The sequence below is a fragment of the Culex quinquefasciatus genome, chromosome 2 (genome assembly GCF_015732765.1).
Source record: "Culex quinquefasciatus strain JHB chromosome 2, VPISU_Cqui_1.0_pri_paternal, whole genome shotgun sequence".
NCBI classification, from domain to species: domain Eukaryota; kingdom Metazoa; phylum Arthropoda; class Insecta; order Diptera; family Culicidae; genus Culex; species Culex quinquefasciatus.
The window spans coordinates 128,410,354-128,428,094 of record NC_051862.1 but is presented as its reverse complement, the minus strand read 5'-3'; the positions used below and the strand labels follow the sequence as shown (position 1 = coordinate 128,428,094).

The 17,741-nt window shown below is 45.9% G+C and overlaps 1 protein-coding gene and 1 pseudogene across 1 annotated transcript; both read left to right on the top strand.

Annotated features, from left to right (window-relative positions):
• Nucleotides 1-1,593: 1,593 nt before the first annotated feature.
• Nucleotides 1,594-2,419, top strand: LOC119766316 (annotated as a pseudogene).
• A 6,179-nt stretch (nt 2,420-8,598) lies between these two features.
• On the top strand, nt 8,599-17,741 carry LOC6042239 (DNA topoisomerase 2). The gene is made up of 5 exons (XM_038252127.1): nt 8,599-8,971; nt 12,149-16,156; nt 16,228-16,350; nt 16,413-16,763; nt 16,838-17,741. Exons 1-5 carry the CDS (start codon nt 8,957-8,959, stop codon nt 16,913-16,915), a joined length of 4,575 nt encoding a protein of 1,524 aa, XP_038108055.1. The 5' UTR covers nt 8,599-8,956; the 3' UTR covers nt 16,916-17,741.

The following is a 17,741-nucleotide window of genomic DNA, read 5'->3' as shown; positions in this document are numbered from 1 at the left end:
TCACCTTGCTGAAATTAGGCACAACTCTGTTGTCACAGGCCGACATCTTCCAGTGAGGGGCAACGTTGCCCTGCGCTACAACGAGTTGAGGAATTGCTTGCTCTTGAGGAATTACTCGATTGGGGGCTTGATGTAATCTGTTCTGGTTTCACCTCGGGTGTAGTTCCGGCTCTTATTGAACCGTCGTACTTCTCAACGTTAACTTCCCTTGGGGCCGCCAACTCCGGCAGGGAATGGGAACGCACATCGTGAAACTCAGGCTCGACGGTTGCTTGGGCAGAGCAAATCTAACCACATTTCATTTGATGGCCAGTTGTGATTGAACATGCGTTTTCCTCTTACGGTTGGTTATCATCCGTCCCTCCTCCAGATTCGGATCGATACAGACTGGTTCCGTCGCCCTCCGCGGACAACAGGTTCATGTCTGGCTGCAGGGTCTGCAAAATTTGACTCAAGCAGTTCATCCTCTTCCGGATCGTATCCTGTAGTTGCTCGGCGTTGATGTAAGCGGAGGCCTAGGGGGTGGACATATAGGTTAATAGATCATTAACACATTAAAATAGATAGTTAAAGTATTGATATTTCGTTAATTTATTGACGCGAACTCACCTTTTTATTTTCACCGTTTTGAAAAACCTTGGTTCCCACCCTAATTCTTTGAGCGTGTGAGAAAAAATAGATGCGTGTGGGACGCCATTTTTGTTTCAATGTTGTTGTTGCGCACGGACAGTAAGGAAGTTTTGTAAAAATGTTTAGTGTTTTTTTCTTAAAATATGGAGTTTGAGTTTGATGATTCCCCTGAAACGGTAAGTAAATTTGTGTGCCAGCAAGGAAAAAAAATATATTCATGACAGTAAGTGTCGGAAACGGCCTAGCCGGAGAAAATGCTGTCAAGTCGAACCGCTGCCATCTCGGCTGCCATTCTCGTCACAGAACCAACCGCAATCCACTTTTTTTCGTGCAGAATGCTGCGATAAAAAGTAGTGCAATTACTCAATACTTCTAAATTGATACTAAAATTTCGTCTTCAAGATCTGGTGGAATTTTATTTGACGTAGTTAATTTTTTCTAAATTTTCAGGTTATGTTACGCTAGGTGTTGTAAGCTAAGATGCTCCCGAAGTAGAAGTGGTGCAGGGACGCTTCTGGAGGGCCCTGGACGACAATCCCAACCTAGCCACGGTCAGCGCCGGCCGGAAGATTCCGGGAATAACAAACCCGCCAATGATTGTTACGGGACCAACACCAGCAACAAACAGAACCAGCGATGGGTGTTTGAAAACGGCCCGTTGAGAAAGAGCAGCTGCTTGTGGCCAAAGGAACCGTTGATGGCGTTGTCCATGAAGAGGACAAACACGAGCAGAGCGACTATTGCAACATTGCCATCCTGTTCTTTCTGTACCTGCTGCAGGGCATTCCAATCGGGCTGGCGGAGGCCATCCGATGATGTTGCAGAATCGCGGCGACAGCTACAAACAACAGGTCCGTGTTGGAGGTTGGGCCGGTGATGCGTCTTATCTCGATGGGGTTGATATTAGATGAGTTGGAGGCAATAACAATTGTTAAACATTTCAGGCCGAGTTCAGCAGTAAATATGAAGCTGCTGTGGGCGCCGATTGTCGACTCGCTGTACTGGTCGCGCTTTAACCTGCGCAAGTCCTGGCTCATCCCGACGAAATACCTGATCGGGTTGTTTATGCTGATTCTCAGGTTGCGCGTGAACCGCTGGCTGGAAAACTCCGAGGGTGATAATGTGGCGTCCCACGTCGCGCCCAACATTCCCATCCTGATGGTGATCTTTATCGCGCTGAACTTCCTCGCCGCCACGTAGGACATTGCCGTGGGCGCTGACGATGCTGAAGCGATGCAATATAGGTCACGCGTCCACTTGCAACAGCGTTGGCCAAACGGCAAGATACTTCTTGGGCTACGTTGCGTTCATGGCGCTGGAATCAGCCGAGTTTTGCAACAGTTATCTTCGCCCGGAACCGGTGGATGAAGGCCTGGTGACGTTCCAGGTTTCCTGTGGTTCTGGGGATTGGTGTTTCTGGTGACGACCATGTTGATAGCCCTGCTCGTCGTTCCCTTCAATCCGCTCCAGATCATCCTCCCGCTCGTCTTCAGCAAGTACACAACCGGCCCAAGTCCCATGGAAGTCAATCTCAAAACATAGACGCAGGAATGGCCCTACCAAATCGCCCTAACGCTGCTCGCCGCGGCCGTCGTCTGGTTCACCCCGGCCATGATCTATGACCACCATGATCAGATCGCACTCTATGTTTGTTGCGGTGATGGCGTTCTTTGCGCGAATTAGCGACCCGGCCGTCGGCGAAACGTACATGACACTGCTCAACACGCTAAGCAATCTGGGCGGAAACTGGCCCATCACCGTGGTGCTGTAGATGGTCGACATGCTGTAGTAGCCGCTACTGCTGGTGAGGAGAGGAAGGAGGAACAGCCTACGGCCGGCAACCAGTGGCGACAGGGTAGTGGCCGGAGCCGGAGTACGCGTATGCGACTCGGTTTGGAGTGCTGCTGCAGTACCAGTCGGTGGTGTTGCATGAAAAGCAGAAGCAGGTGGCGTCGAAAGACGCAGAAAACGGGCAAGTTTCTGAGGTTGACGGATCAAAACGAGTTGGCGGTGTCGATGATCCGTCGGCAGATGGGTTGGACCGATCTGGGACGAGTGAAGCCGTTGATGAACTTCTGGAGGATTTGCTAACGAAGCCGATTCAGCTGAAGAACATTAAGACTCGGCAGCAAACCCTACCCGTAGCACAAGCTGCCCTAGATCGAGCGATCCCTCCGGTGCCGCCGATGCGACCACAACATGACCAAATCCAAGTACAACCCCAGTTCGATCAAGTACTGCACTGCAATGTTCGCCGCGTACCACGTTCCAGACGTTCGCTTCATCCGGTAACTCAAGCTCAACCAGAAGGTGATCAATCAATCCAACCATCAACGACATGACCATCACGATACTGGAACTGCCAACCGACGAGGAGAAACGTCTTATGATCGAAGAGCTCAAACTGTCCTCGGTGGCGAACTTGTCGGTCGCGGAGTTGATCTCGAGTACGAGTAGTTTGGCCTCGAAGCAGGCGGGACTGCTGGAGGACCCGCGGATGGTGCAGAACGCCAACGGAACGTTCAGGCTGCACTTTTTCAACCAGAACTGAAACCGACCGGTTATCGAGATACTTTCCAACGAAACATCTATCGAGATCGCGGTGATCAAATTGTTCACTGAATAGCAGGTGAAGAAAAAAGCCAAACGAAAACTTAAAAAAAACACAGATACGGATAATTTAATCAGTTTTATTCATAAATAAACTAATGTTTCCGCTTTTTATTAATTAGCTAATAAAAAAAGGGGTGAGGAGGGGTATGTTTCCATGTGCATCCTGTAACAGGCCTTGAACACCTTGGCAAGAAAGCTAGCGATGATGGTTTCTTGGCCAGCGGATAAACTGCAACTTAGCCTAAGCTACACCGGAAGTCGTGATGAGGGAACTTCCCATGACTGCCTGTTCTTCCTGGCAGTATTCTTCAGATTACACATGTTGATGGGTAGTTCTGAGCGCTCGGGGTTCTGAAGACAGTTCCTCAGAAGCCACAGCAAAAGTCCAGCTGGGGATGCTGGAAAAAAGGGGAGGAAATTGTGGGGGAACGAAATAAACATACTAGTTTTCCTTTTGCTCCATGGTCAGCTTGATGGGCTCCAACAGAAAGGCATCTGAAAGATGTTTTTGACCGTAGACGGCTCACGCAGAAGTGGTATACGAAGGTGCCGCTGGTTCCGGCCCTAATGTACGTCTTCTGGCACTGCACGATCCAAACAGCATAACTGATGACCGTTCCGGATGCTTCAACCGTCCCCGTCCTCGTTTCTTGGTAGAAAAGTCTTCTCCAGCGGCCACCACCATTTCCCCGTCCACGTCTTTTGTAAAGATAGTTCTTCCTCCGACGGCTCAGGTTAAAATGGCACACATAGATTCCGTTGATTCCGGATCAGATCCGTTTTCAACTTTCTTTTTTCCCTTTTTTCTAAACCAAAAAAAATCGCGGGTACATGTTATTGTTTATCAGCTGTCAAATTCAACCGAGATTTATAATACATGGTGGGAACGCTAGCTCAACTATTCGTCAGTCTATTGATAAAAATATCAAAACCCCCGTTAATAGTTTAACGAATAATAAAAACATTAATTCTGTCCAACCCCTAGGCGGAGGCGGTCTGTTGTCTGATCGAATCTGTCCATCTGGTTTTGTAGTTCGTGGTGTTGATCCAGCTCGTTGGACCTCGCAAACTTCAAGCTCTTTCCGCGGTTATGACGAACTGGACGAGTTCTAGTTGAGCCCACGCCACCACTTCCAACCGGCAGGCCACCGGTTCTGTTGCGCTACAGACACGGTCATTCTCCACTTCCCACGAGGTGGTTTCAGCACTGCTAGAAACGTTTTGTGGAAATGACGTCAATTTCGTTGAAGATGATGGCCGGCTTCTTGGCCAGACGGACAACGTCGGCCAATATTTTTAAATAAATTCCGAACCGGAAAACATGAAATATAACCTGCTCTGCTGATCATTTAATTTCATGCAAAAGTGCTGCATAACGTTGTCTTTTTGTTTTGAGTGATTTGTCATTTTCTCAAATGTCACTGTCAAAATTCGTTACGTCGGTTGTGAAGATTCAGAAATTCTGAGTGGCTCAATGTTACTCAATTCTACTCATAATTTCTCAAAATTACTCACTGTCCTACCCCTTGCTCGCGCTAGTTTCTTCAAACAAACACTTTGACAGCTCTGAGTGCGGCACTCAGTGCGGAACTAGCCCTTACGTACCATTGCGTGGAAAGTTCCTTGAAGTAGAACACGCAAAATCCGCATAACACAGATCTGTGTAGAATTTGACACAGATGGCCCAAAACCGGGAATACACAGAATCTGTGTAAAAGCTTTATTCCCATATGTAATAATATATGTATTGGTCAAAGTCAAACTAAAAAGTGACGAACTGTCACTTTTTACACGGCGCTTACGCACACTATCGAAACAAACGTTTGATAGTGTGTGTGAACTCCGTGTAAAAGGGGTGTCAAACTAAAAAGTGACCCCGTTCTTTATGATTGTATAGGTAATTAGGTCCTAAAATGAAGCTTAGATTGCTGATATTATTGTTTTCAGCGAAAAAATGTTGTCTTGTCAATTTCTTTGCATTAAAATAAAAAAAGTGATTAGAAATGGTTTTTAATCGTGTTTTTTACCGTTGTACATAAAATTGACTTTAGTACCCAATTCATCCTTTTTACTCAAATTGCCAAAAAAAAAAAATGATAAAAATTGTATTGCAATTATAAATTCATATGCCCATGAATTTGCAGCATCAGCTAGCTTTGTTTACGTTTGAAACCACGTGACGCGATGATTTCGTAGGTTTGCGCCAAGAAGAAATAAAAGGAAACCGGCTTCACTTTTTGAAACCCCGTGTCGTGTCCGTTCTTCCGTGGTTAAACGTCACTCAGGAAACGTTTTGTCGCTCTGGCACCAAATCGTACAAAGCAATTTCCACTCTTGCCGCACTTTTTCTCTCCGAATTTTCTGTCAAACTAAATAGTTCCAGTCCTTGCCTGTTGCAGTCGTAAAGGCTAGTCTGCAGATCGGAAGGAAAGGGGTCAAGAAACAGCTTTACGAACGGCAGGACAAAAGAGAGGGAACGTTTTCTTGGGGCTTTTCTTCACCCTCTCTGGCTTGCTTTGACTACCGCTGCTGCCCATTTGAATTTTTTCTTGACCGGTTTCTTCCGAAGTGCATACCTTACATAAGTTTGGATGATGATGTAGTCAACTTCTCCAAGTATAAATAGTACATAATATGTAACAAATAATGTAATATAGAATAAATTAAATATTATTTAATTTTATTATATATCATTATAAAATCATTTTCAACCGCTTTTATCGCGATTTTGATCAAGATTATACATCAAATGTTTTTGTTTTCGCCGTACATACTTTGATTATTTTTAGTTTCCAACTAGGTTCCGTGCGAAGTTCCGTGTTTAATTTTGAAATTAAGCAAGAGATTAGTTAAAAAATTCCCAACTTCAGCCAAATGCAACAATTTCTACATCACTCCACGCAAAAAATCAGGCTTGTTTGAATCAACAAAATATTTTGTTGTTTTCACTTGACGATTTTTTGTTGAAACACGCAGAAAAATGTTTTGTAGAATCAGCCTGTACGAGGGTTGATTCAACAAAATATTTTGTTGAATATAATCAACAAAATTTTGCGTCGAATCAACACTCAAGTTTTGTTATTTCAAATCAAGTTTTTTTGTCGATTCAAAGCAGTTTTTTCCTCGTCCTACCCTCATTTTTGCTGATTAAAATTTGACAGAAAGTGCGTTCAAATCGGATTTTTGTTAAGACAACGTCTAGTTTTTGTTGAAACAACACATACATTTTTTCAAATTAAGGTCAGAAATTTATTTGTATCAAAAATACATTGAGCTGAAATTACAATGCTTATTTATGTTGGAATTTTGCATTTTATTTTATTTATTCCAAGAAACGAAATATTTCCATCTACGCCTCCAGCTAAAGCACCTAGTTTCGTTGCCCTTGAACCGCACATGTTGCCGTAAGTGCCCCCGGGGGGATCAATGATGAGCTATAGCCGAGGGTCAAATTGATCATGTTGCCACTTGTGCCAGGATTTGAGGGTTGTTTTCAGCAGCGGTCTGCAAAGTACGAAAAAGCTTTAGAAATAGGGTAATTTAAGATTTCTTTATAGAATGCTATGGCTTTTACCAAGCGTGTTCCGTCCAGAGTTGGGACAGAACCGGAATGGTTGTCCATTCCGGGAGTAACAGGCGGTGAACTTCTGGCGTTTGCTGCATCCGCTTTTGGGTAGGCCTGCTAGATCTAGCGAGATGTTCACTGCTAGTGATTTGGCTTCTCTGATCAATGGAATATTTGGTTCGCACTTATGGCAGAATCGCTACGAATATCACGCCCAAAATTATTAAATTTTAATAAATTTCGCCATCGATCGACAGGTCTGGGATCAGGTACATTACGCGAACAGAACGGACACAAAAAGCGAAAACAGGCTTAAAAACTTAAAAGAAAAACTGACAAACTATCAAAAAATAATAATTTTGACAGATGGCAGGCACGTGTAAACAACAATTATTTTTATTTAAATCAATCTACACAGCTTAGTTGAATCAATGCCGTTTTTTAGGTAGAATCAACGCAATAATTTTGTTGTTATTTTATACAAGGGTTTGACAAAACACAACGAGTCAATTCAACGCAAAATTTTGAGTTGTTTAGATTGTTTTTTAGAGTTATTTCAACAAAAAATCGTAAAGTCAAAACAACAAAATTGTTTTTTGTTTCAAACAGGTCTGATTTTTTGCGTGAACAGATCTCAAAACCAACTGAAACAACTCAGAATTTTGAGTTGATTTTACTCTGTGTATTTTGTCAAATCTTTCTGGAAGTATCAACAAAATTATTGCGTTGATTCTACCATGATCGACGTGGAATCAACTTAACTATGTTTTTTGATTTTAATTAAATTAATTGCTGTTCACACGTGCCGGCTATATGTCAAAATGTTAAGTTTTTCTTGGTTTTGATCAGAGTGGCCAGTGAACAAGTTTCCGTCCCGTGCGATAATTCCGTTCGTGTATTTGATCCCGATCCCGTCGCTTGCGGTAAGCGAAGTGTGATACAATGCGAGAAGTTAGTGCGCTATTTGGGCCGATTTCACCTCCATCAGCTAGGACACCACCTATCATCTCTAGGGGTTAAAGGCGGAACAAACCAAGTTTTGCGGATTGCACGAAATTTCCCAACCCCTCGACGGAACATGCTTGGTTAGTGCTCTAGCATTTCACTTCGAATGACCTTTTTTAATGCTTTTCCATTTTTGCAGACCTCTGCGGAAAACAACGTAACCACGGTTCACCGGAACGTCAATGGCAACATGGTCCATTCAACGAGGGAGGCAACTTAACAAACTTGTTGGTTCATCAGGAGGTTCAAAAGCAGCGAAACGGCACTCAGACCGAACAAGGTGCAACACTTGGAGGACCAGATTGAATTGTTTTCTTTCCGATAAAATAAAAAAAAATGCTATTATCAATAAATAATGACTATTCTCGCCGAAAGATCCTCCCGCATAGTCAACAACCATACGGTCACCATTTGTCGAATGATTTTTCCTAAATGATCTTGATAATACACCAAATAGGGTGCTGATGATGATGATAAGTGTAACTATTCGAGAAATAGTACCATTTTAATTTTGTTATATGATTGTTACATTATATCAACAATATCACAAATGGTAACCATACCAGAAATAATTTGCTTATGATTTCGACAATTTCACCTTTGGTATTTGATTATGCGGGCTGCTAAAAATCAAACCTCTTTTGTTGCAAACCCCTATTTTTGCTTCATGGGCCCCGGCGGCTTGTAAAATAACGCGCGCGCGCAAATGCAGCCGCCGCCGCCGCAACTGTCAACACTTCTGTCACTTGTCAGTCCGTTAGCCGCCTTTTGAATTTTTCACAGCAGCAACAGTCGTTTTCTTTTCGCACACAGCACAGTCGCTGTCAAGCCAGAAGCCGAAGAGAAGTGCACTTGGGTCGCCGCCGCCGCATAGCAAGCTCTGACACTTTTTTTTTTCGCCACCATCCCGTTGCCCTCTGAAAGAGGCGTCCCCGCGACCGGTTGCAGAAAAAAGGTGCCCTCGGCGAATTTCCCGGTGTTCCGGCTTGTGTGTGTTTGTGCGCGTTTGATCCGGATCTCGGGGCAGGAGGTTTTGGAAGAGAGGAGGAAGCAAGGCGTCGGACGTTTCTGTGGGTTGAGGAAGAAAAAAGGACCGTTTTTGCGCATTTCTCGGCAACCAGCAGCGCCTACTTGGACCCCAAAATGACGGACATTAGGGTAAGTGGAGAATTTTGGTGGAAAACTGCGGATTTTTGCAAGAAAAAGCTCGTTCTAAAATTTAGGGGATGGTGCTAATTTGGGTGAGAGGGGAAGGAGCCGGCAGCCGGTGGTTAGGGGAGAAGGGGGTCGACGCCGGCAGGTCCACCAACAAAGGGATGAAAATTGCAGCTCGTCCATTTTCCAGACCGGTTTTGCCCGTTTTTTTATTGTTTGCCCTTGGAAATTTTGTTGGCGACATTAATGAAATCGTGAAAACGCTTGAAAATATCATTAAAGTTGTAAATTTGATAGCAATCAATAACATCAGTAAAAAACTAATATTTCCGCGTCATTTCAAATTGATTCATCAGATTTTTCCTCGGAAAACAGCCGCCGCCGCCGTCTGCGGCGGAATTTTTCAAATGCCGCCATTTTTGTTGTTCCCATCTGCTGTGAGCTTAGCACAGGCTGTGTGTGTTTGTGCGCTTGGCTGTGTCGTTGTTCCCGCGGCGGCGTCTCACCTTTTCTGTTTTTTTTTTTGCTCACTTTTACTTGCCCTCTTCCCGTTCATCCCACTCTCAGTTCAGCACAAACCCTGACCTGCTGATCGAAACAATCCATGTCCCCAGTCGTTCCATTTGCAAAGAGAGAATCGTTGGCTCTTGGCAAGGCAAAAGCTTGCTTTGATGCCAAACATTGCCCAGGTAATAAACTCAGCGCGTTGTTCTGCTGTTGGATTTGCTTTTAATGTTTTGCAAGTTGATTAGGCAGGCCAAGGATTGATACCTAAAAGCATGCAATGGCACTGACCTTGTTGCGTGCTCTTCGGTTGACGTCCACTTAAGGAACATCCTGGAAGGAGCGTAACTAACTACATCCGTAGTTCTGTTAGATCATCCGAATTATCTTGATCAGAACAGTATAGCTCTGGTTCCTTGCGAGTGTCCTATTTTCTTACCTCCACGTTGGCTTGGTTTTCATGATGACCTAGCTGGTGGCCTGTGGAAACGGATCGTAAACCTTTGACCACCGCGGGTCAGAGTCGAGACGGCTAAAAGAAAGGGGCGCGACAATGTGGGAAAGGGAAGTCATTTGTGATTGTAGACGGTATTGTTTTGATTCGCAGTATGTTGAGTCAACTGCTGTGGATGTACCTGAAACATCGCACAACGGGGTTTCTCTTTCTCAGCTACCATCTATCTCCTATTTTTATTTTGCTCTTCTGATTCCCAATTCTTCACTGATTCTTCTATTTAATATCCAACATTTGATTTTAATTTTACTAACTTTTGATTATCTTATCTCTCAAAGCTTTTCCACTCTTTTCTATCAATTGATACTGCTGTAACAAACTTTGTTTTGTTTTTTTTTTTTTTCCCTTAAAATATACTTTTCCTTAAGTACTAGTAATATCAAGTCTATTGATCATTCGCCTAATCTTTTTTGATTTCATTGCGAATTTATTTATTTGAATAATTCTATATCTGTCCTATAAATTATCATTACTATAATCTAAGCTTGTTTTGTATCTCTATTTATTAACTATTGTCTAATTTTACATCTAATACATCTAGCTTCTCAATTTTATTCTTCAAAATACGCTCATAAATCTCTTACTATTGATACTTGACTTTTATAAAAGAAATTCTCTCTTACTGTCAATTGTTTTCAATCTACACCCTTTTTTCAAACAAGTGAGGTTTGAGTCCTTACTCAATTTATGGAATGGTTAAAGGATTAACACAAATATTACTATTGTATTTTTGGTAAACTTTTATAACATGCTTAGGACCAAAAATTGTAACAAAACACCGCGACAAAAGAAATAGCAACATATAAACACGACTCAACACTAGAAAAGATTTCAGGAGAAAACAATACACAGTAAAATAACAACTAGTTTTTGAATTCAAACTAAAAATAAAACAGTTTTTGCTTTAATGAAAGTTGATAGGCACATTACAGATGGTTAGGCGCTTATACTTACATCAATCCCTACGTAATGTACCACCCCCGGCCGAGTTAAAATGCGTAACCGGAAAAGAAGGTGTGCATGCCTGGCATGAACACTCAAAGCGTGTTCTAGCGTGCTGCTCGTACTGACTCAGAGCAAGGGTGAGATGTAGGTGTAAGGGCAGTGCGTGTTCGTCGGGAACCTAGTGCATAAGATCGGTCAAGGCCCGTTCTTACACTGAAAATTGCGAATTGCGAATTGCGAATTGCGAATGTTTTGCAAGTTGATTAGATCAACATCAGCGTGCATGAAAAAACGTTAATTTCGGTTACTTTTCAAAATTTGACCATTATTTTTGTCATTTCCGGTAAGCTAAAGCAAATAGCTAGCTTTATGCGCCTTACTCACCACAATGAGGATAGGCTATCATCTCGCTCGAAAACTTAATTTTGTAACTTAATCTCCTAGACCTAGACACAAGGTTTATAAATGCTTATTTAGAGGGGACTCAGATTGAAAATTTTAAAAATCCGAAATTTAAATGCAACGTAACAAAAATTTAAGAAAAACACTTGGGAGCAGAATGGGCCACCCTTTTCTTGCCTTACAAAACAATCAAAATTTATTAAATTTGAATTAAATAATTTTTTTCACTCCTGGTAGCTTCACATATCACGTTTAATGCAACATTAGTTGGTTTTTAACTTGTTTTGATGCTTATTTGTAAAAAAGTGTCTTATTTCAACATATTTACAATATTTGCAAAATGATTGTTTTGTTAAGTGATATAAGTGGTCCAACTTTATGGAAACTATGTGGGAAAGGTCCCATAAGTCACTTCTTATCTCCCTTCAACACAAAATGGCTCATTTTCTAAGGTGGCCCATTCTGCCCCGCACCCTGGAAAAGTAGTCGAAAAACACATTTTTTTAAAAGTGCATCAAAAATAGTTTTAAGTTAAAAAATTTCATCAACCAAGTGTACAATGAATTCATAAATTTGTTTGTTTTTCTGTGGTTTTTGGTGCCTGTTACTTGGGTGGTCCATTCTGCCCCCTTGCCCCTATTTCAAATTCTTGTCAAAAGTGCGGGCCAAATCCAAGTTACAGTGGAAAGATCAATATGAAAAACCAACAGCCAACTACTAACTCCACTCGGCGCATCGCTATAAACGTGGCTCAATTTTTGATAAATCACTAATCTTTGTCTTCTCCCCCCCCGCTCCATCTCCATCACCCACAGGCAGCCTTCGCTGCGAACCAGAATGGCAGTGGCGCTGGGGCGACCGCCAGCCCCAAGGTCGGCGGCAAGTCGATCGAGAAGATCTACCAGAAAAAGTCCCAGCTGGAGCATATCCTGCTGCGTCCGGACACGTACATCGGTTCGGTGGAGCAGCTCAAGGAGACGCAGTGGATCTACGACACGGAGGCGAACAAGATGATCCAGAAGGAGATTACGTTCGTGCCCGGGCTGTACAAGATCTTCGACGAAATCCTCGTGAACGCCGCCGACAACAAGCAGCGGGACGCGAAGATGACGGCGATCAAGATCGACATCAACCAGGAGACGAACACGATCTCGATCTGGAACAACGGCCAGGGCATTCCGGTGGTCATGCACAAGGAGGAGAAGATGTACGTGCCGACGATGATCTTCGGCCATTTGCTTACCTCGTCCAACTACAACGACGAGGAGCAGAAGGTTACCGGCGGCCGTAACGGGTACGGTGCCAAGCTGTGTAACATCTTCAGTACCAAGTTTACGGTCGAGACCGCTTCGAAGCAGTACAAGAAGGCGTTCAAGCAAACCTGGGGCGACAACATGAGCAAGGCGTCCGAGCCGAAGATCAAGGAGGGTGCCAGCGGTGAAGATTACACCAAAATCACCTTCTCGCCGGACTTGACAAAGTTCAAGATGGAGAAACTCGACGATGATATCGTGGGCCTGATGTCGCGTCGTGCGTTCGATGTGGCCGCTTCGACGCGCGGAGTCGCCGTGTACTTGAACGGCAAGAAACTGCCGATCAAGAACTTCAAGGACTACATCGATCTGTACGTCAAGGAGCAGCAGGAAGATGTTAGTGCGCCGATCAAGGTCTGCTACGAGAACGCCAACGAGCGCTGGGAAGTTGCGGTGGCCATCTCGGAGAAGGGCTTCCAGCAGGTTTCGTTCGTCAACTCGATCGCTACGACCAAGGGAGGTCGCCACGTGGACTACGTCACGGACATGATCGTGAAGCAGCTGATCGAGGTGTTGAAGAAGAAGAACAAGGGCGGCATCAACATCAAGCCGTTCCAGGTCAAAAACCACATGTGGGTGTTTATCAACTGTTTGATCGTCAACCCGACGTTCGATTCGCAAACCAAGGAGAACATGACGCTGCAGGCCAAGAGCTTCGGCTCGAAGTGCGCCCTGTCGGAGAAGTTCATCACGGCCGTGTCCAAGAGTGGCATCGTCGAATCGGTTCTGCAGTGGGCCAAGTTCAAGGCCCAAACAGAGTTGAACAAGGCTTCCGGTTCGAAAAAGTCCAAGATCAAGGGCGTTCCCAAGCTGGAGGATGCCAACGATGCCGGTACGAAGAACTCGCTCAACTGTACGCTGATTCTGACGGAGGGAGACTCCGCCAAGACGTTGGCCGTGTCCGGTTTGGGCGTTGTGGGTCGTGACACGTACGGCGTGTTCCCGCTGCGTGGTAAGCTGTTGAACGTGCGTGAAGCCACCCACAAACAAATCTTGGAGAACGCCGAAATCAACAATCTGATCAAGATTCTTGGTCTGCAGTACAAGAAGAAGTATCTTACGATCGATGATTTGAAAACACTTCGCTACGGCAAGGTAATGATCATGACTGATCAGGATCAGGACGGTTCTCACATCAAGGGTCTGCTGATCAACTTCATCCACACCAACTGGCCGGAACTGCTGCGTTTGCCGTTCCTGGAAGAGTTCATTACTCCGATTGTGAAGGCGACCAAGAAGAACGGCGAAGAGCTGTCGTTCTTCTCGCTGCCAGAGTTTGAAGAGTGGAAGACCGAAACGGCCAACTCGCACACCTACAACATCAAGTACTATAAGGGTTTGGGTACTTCGACCTCCAAGGAGGCGAAGGAGTACTTCCAGAACATGGAACGTCACCGAATCCTGTTCACGTACGACACCAGCACCGACGACGACGCCATTACGATGGCCTTTGCGAAGAAGTGTGTCGATCAGCGTAAGGAATGGTTGACGGCTCACATGGAGGAGAATCGTCACCGCAAGCTGGTCGGTTTGCCGGAACGGTACCTGTACACGAAGACCACCCGGGCGATCTCTTACAAGGAGTTTATCAACCTGGAGTTGGTTCTGTTCTCCAACTCGGACAACGTTCGTTCGATTCCGTGCGTGCTGGATGGGTTGAAGCCGGGTCAACGGAAGGTCATGTTCACCTGTTTCAAGCGTAACGACAAGCGGGAGGTAAAGGTCGCACAGCTGGCCGGGTCCGTTGCGGAAATGTCCGCGTACCATCACGGTGAGCAGTCGCTTTGCTCGACCATCGTCAACTTGGCGCAGAACTTTGTCGGCAGCAACAACATCAACCTGCTGTACCCGGGTGGTCAGTTCGGTACGCGTTTGGCCGGTGGTAAGGACAGCGCTAGTCCGCGTTACATTTTCACGATGATGTCCGCGCTGACCCGGTTGATTTTCCACCCGTTGGACGATCCGCTGCTGGAATACCAGTACGACGACAACCAGAAGATTGAACCGCTGTGGTATCTGCCCATCATCCCGATGGTGCTGGTCAACGGCTCGGAAGGTATTGGAACGGGCTGGAGTACGAAGATACCACTGCACAACCCGCGGGACATTATCGCCAACCTGCGCCGGATGTTGAACGGAGAGGAGCCCAAGGTGTTGCACCCGTGGTACAAGAACTTCCGTGGATCGGTTGAAGTTGTCGGCCCCCAGAAATATCTGACTGTGGGTAATCTGTCACTGTTGGAGAACCAGAAGATCGAAATCTCCGAACTGCCCATCGGGACCTGGACGCAGGTCTACAAGGAAAACACGCTCGAGCCATTGCTGCACGGTTCGGAGAAGCAGAAGGCAGTCATTTCGGACTACAAAGAGTACAACACGGATACTACGGTGCGGTTTGTGGTGTCGTTCCTGCCGGGTGAGTTTGACAAGCTGTACGCCGAAGATGGTGGCTTCCACCGGGTGTTCAAACTGACCAGCTCGATCTCGACTACGTGCATGCACGCTTTCGACGACAAGAACTACCTGCGCCGTTACGAACATGCCAACGACATCTTCCAGGAGTACTACAAGATTCGTCTCGACTTCTACCACAAGCGTAAGGCCTACCTGGAGGGAATGCTGCAGGCTGAAGCGGACCGGCTGACCGACCAGGCTCGGTTCATCATGGAGAAGTGCGACCGCACGCTGGTGGTTGAGAACAAGAAGCGCAAGGTCATGATCGACGAGCTGATCAAGCGCGGCTACCGACCGGATCCGGTTAAGGAGTGGAAGCGTAAGGTCGCCCTGGAGGAAGATGAGGAGGCCGAAGAGCCAGAGGAAGAAGGCGCTGAAGAGGAAGACACCAAGCCAGGCAAATCGGCGGCCAAGAAGCCGGTCGATCCGGAGAAGGCATTCCAGCGGTTGACCGACGTCAAAAAGTTCGACTACCTGCTCGGTATGTCCATGTGGATGCTGACGGACGAACGCAAGAACGAGCTGTTGAAGCAACGCGACAATAAACTGTCCGAGCTGTCCGCTATCAAGGCCAAAACGTCGGAAGTGCTGTGGACCGACGATCTGGACGCGCTGGCCAAGAAGCTGGACGAGGTCGAAGAGAAGGAACGGCTCGATGCCATCAGCACGGAGAAGAAGCTGAAGGGCGCTGCGGCCAAGGGCGGTGCCGGCCGTGTCAAAACGCTGGGCAAGAAGAACGCCATCGACGAAACGAAGCCGAGCGCGCTGGGTGAGGAGGTCAAGTTCAAGGTGACCGAGGAACTGCTCAAAAAGTACGAGAAACTCGCCGCCGGTCCGGCCAATCCGCGGGTCAAGAAGGAGAAGAAGGAACCGGGCGAGGGTGGCGCGGAGGGCGGCGCGGATGAGTTTGACGCCTTGGTCGAGGGCAAGAAACCGGCGGCCGCCAAGGTGAAGAAAGAACCAAAGGAACCGAAGGTCAAGAAGGAGAAAAAGGAAAAGGACGGCACCAAGCAGACCAAGCTGAACTTTGGCAAGGCCGCCGCCGGGAAGGGACGGGTAAGTTGAAGAAGGGACGACGGGGTGATGCGGGAAGGTTTGAATTTGACGTTTTTTTTTTGTACTTACAGAAGAAGAAGACAGGCTCGTCCGACGAGGAGGACAACTTCAACTCTGAAGCCAGCGGCGATGACTTTGGCGTAGAAGTGGCCGTTCCAGTTCGCGAAAAGTCCGGACGGCGAGCGGCGTCCAAGGTGAGAGCATTAATGCATAACTTGTGGGGCATCTCTTAACAATTAGCGTTTTATTTTGCCAGAAAATCAACTACTCGTTCAACGACGAGGAGGAAGAGGACGACAACTTCAACAAGTCGGACGACGAGCTGTTTGAGAACAACCCGGAGGGTCGGCAGAGCTCGGGTGGCCGTGTGGCGCAGGGCTTGATCGACGACGACAGTGACATCGAGGAGACGGGTGGCGCTCCGGCCGAGGCCATTTCGCTCGACAGTGGCGACGATTCCCCGGTGAAGGCACCGGCCAAGAAACCGGCCGCCGCCAAGCGGAAACTGGGCCCCAAGACGGACGATGGTGCAGGCGCCAAGGCAGCTCCGAAGCGTCCTCGCAAGAAGGGCAGCGCCGGCAGCAGCGACGACGACAAGCCCAAGAAGGTGAGTTGAGTCACGAGCGTCAAGATTGTTCCGAGATTTTTTAAAACTAAATCATTCATCTCTCCCATCCGCAGAAGTCCAAGAAGAAGATCGTCGACAGCGAGTCGGAAGAGAGCGAACCAAACTACGACGATGATTCGGACTTTGAGTAAACGCCACCACGTCGGTCCCTGCGAGAATCTTCTTGTGGAAGATTCGTTTCGTCCCGCCCCTCTCACTAATCGGTGTATTATAGCGTTTAAGGACAACATAATGTGTGTTTGTTTGAGGCAAAGAACAACAACCTAATCGTACCGACACACTCTCTCACGCGCAGTTTATAACAAAACACAAATCAAACAGAAGCTACTTTTTAACCACTTTTTATAACCATTTATTCATTTTTTTCTTGTTTTGCGAGCACCAGTTTTATTTGTGAAGACAGAGTTAGAAGAAAGTTAGTGTAGTGTGAAAATGACCAGTAGAATTTAGTGTTTTCGTTTCCAAACCATACCCAACCGCACACACACACACACATAAAGTAGTTGTACTAAGAGGTTAATTTATACTAGCACACACTTATTTTGATCCCATCAATTTTGACTCGCGAATGAAAGTAATCAGTGACAGCGCGCGCGCGCGTGTGTGTATGTGTATCTTTCGAGGGATCAGGTGTTCAAAAAGGAGGATATTTTTCTGTACAAAGATTGGTTATTTGTATGAAAAAGTAAAGAGAAGAAAACAATATCATCGATCGGGTTGCCGCCGAAGAAATTAGTTTGTTCCTAAAATGATATTCGCGTAAGAACAAGAAAAAAAACGAAAGGAAAGAAAGTATCTTCCTTTTGTGGATGCCACCTCAGCGCGGTGTTTATGTGTGTCTGTAGATGCGTGAGTGCGCGTACGTTAATATATTGTACCTTGGCTACATTTCACTTTTTGCGAACATGTATTTGGATCATTACTTGTAATAAAAACTGTAGATATTATCAACAACAA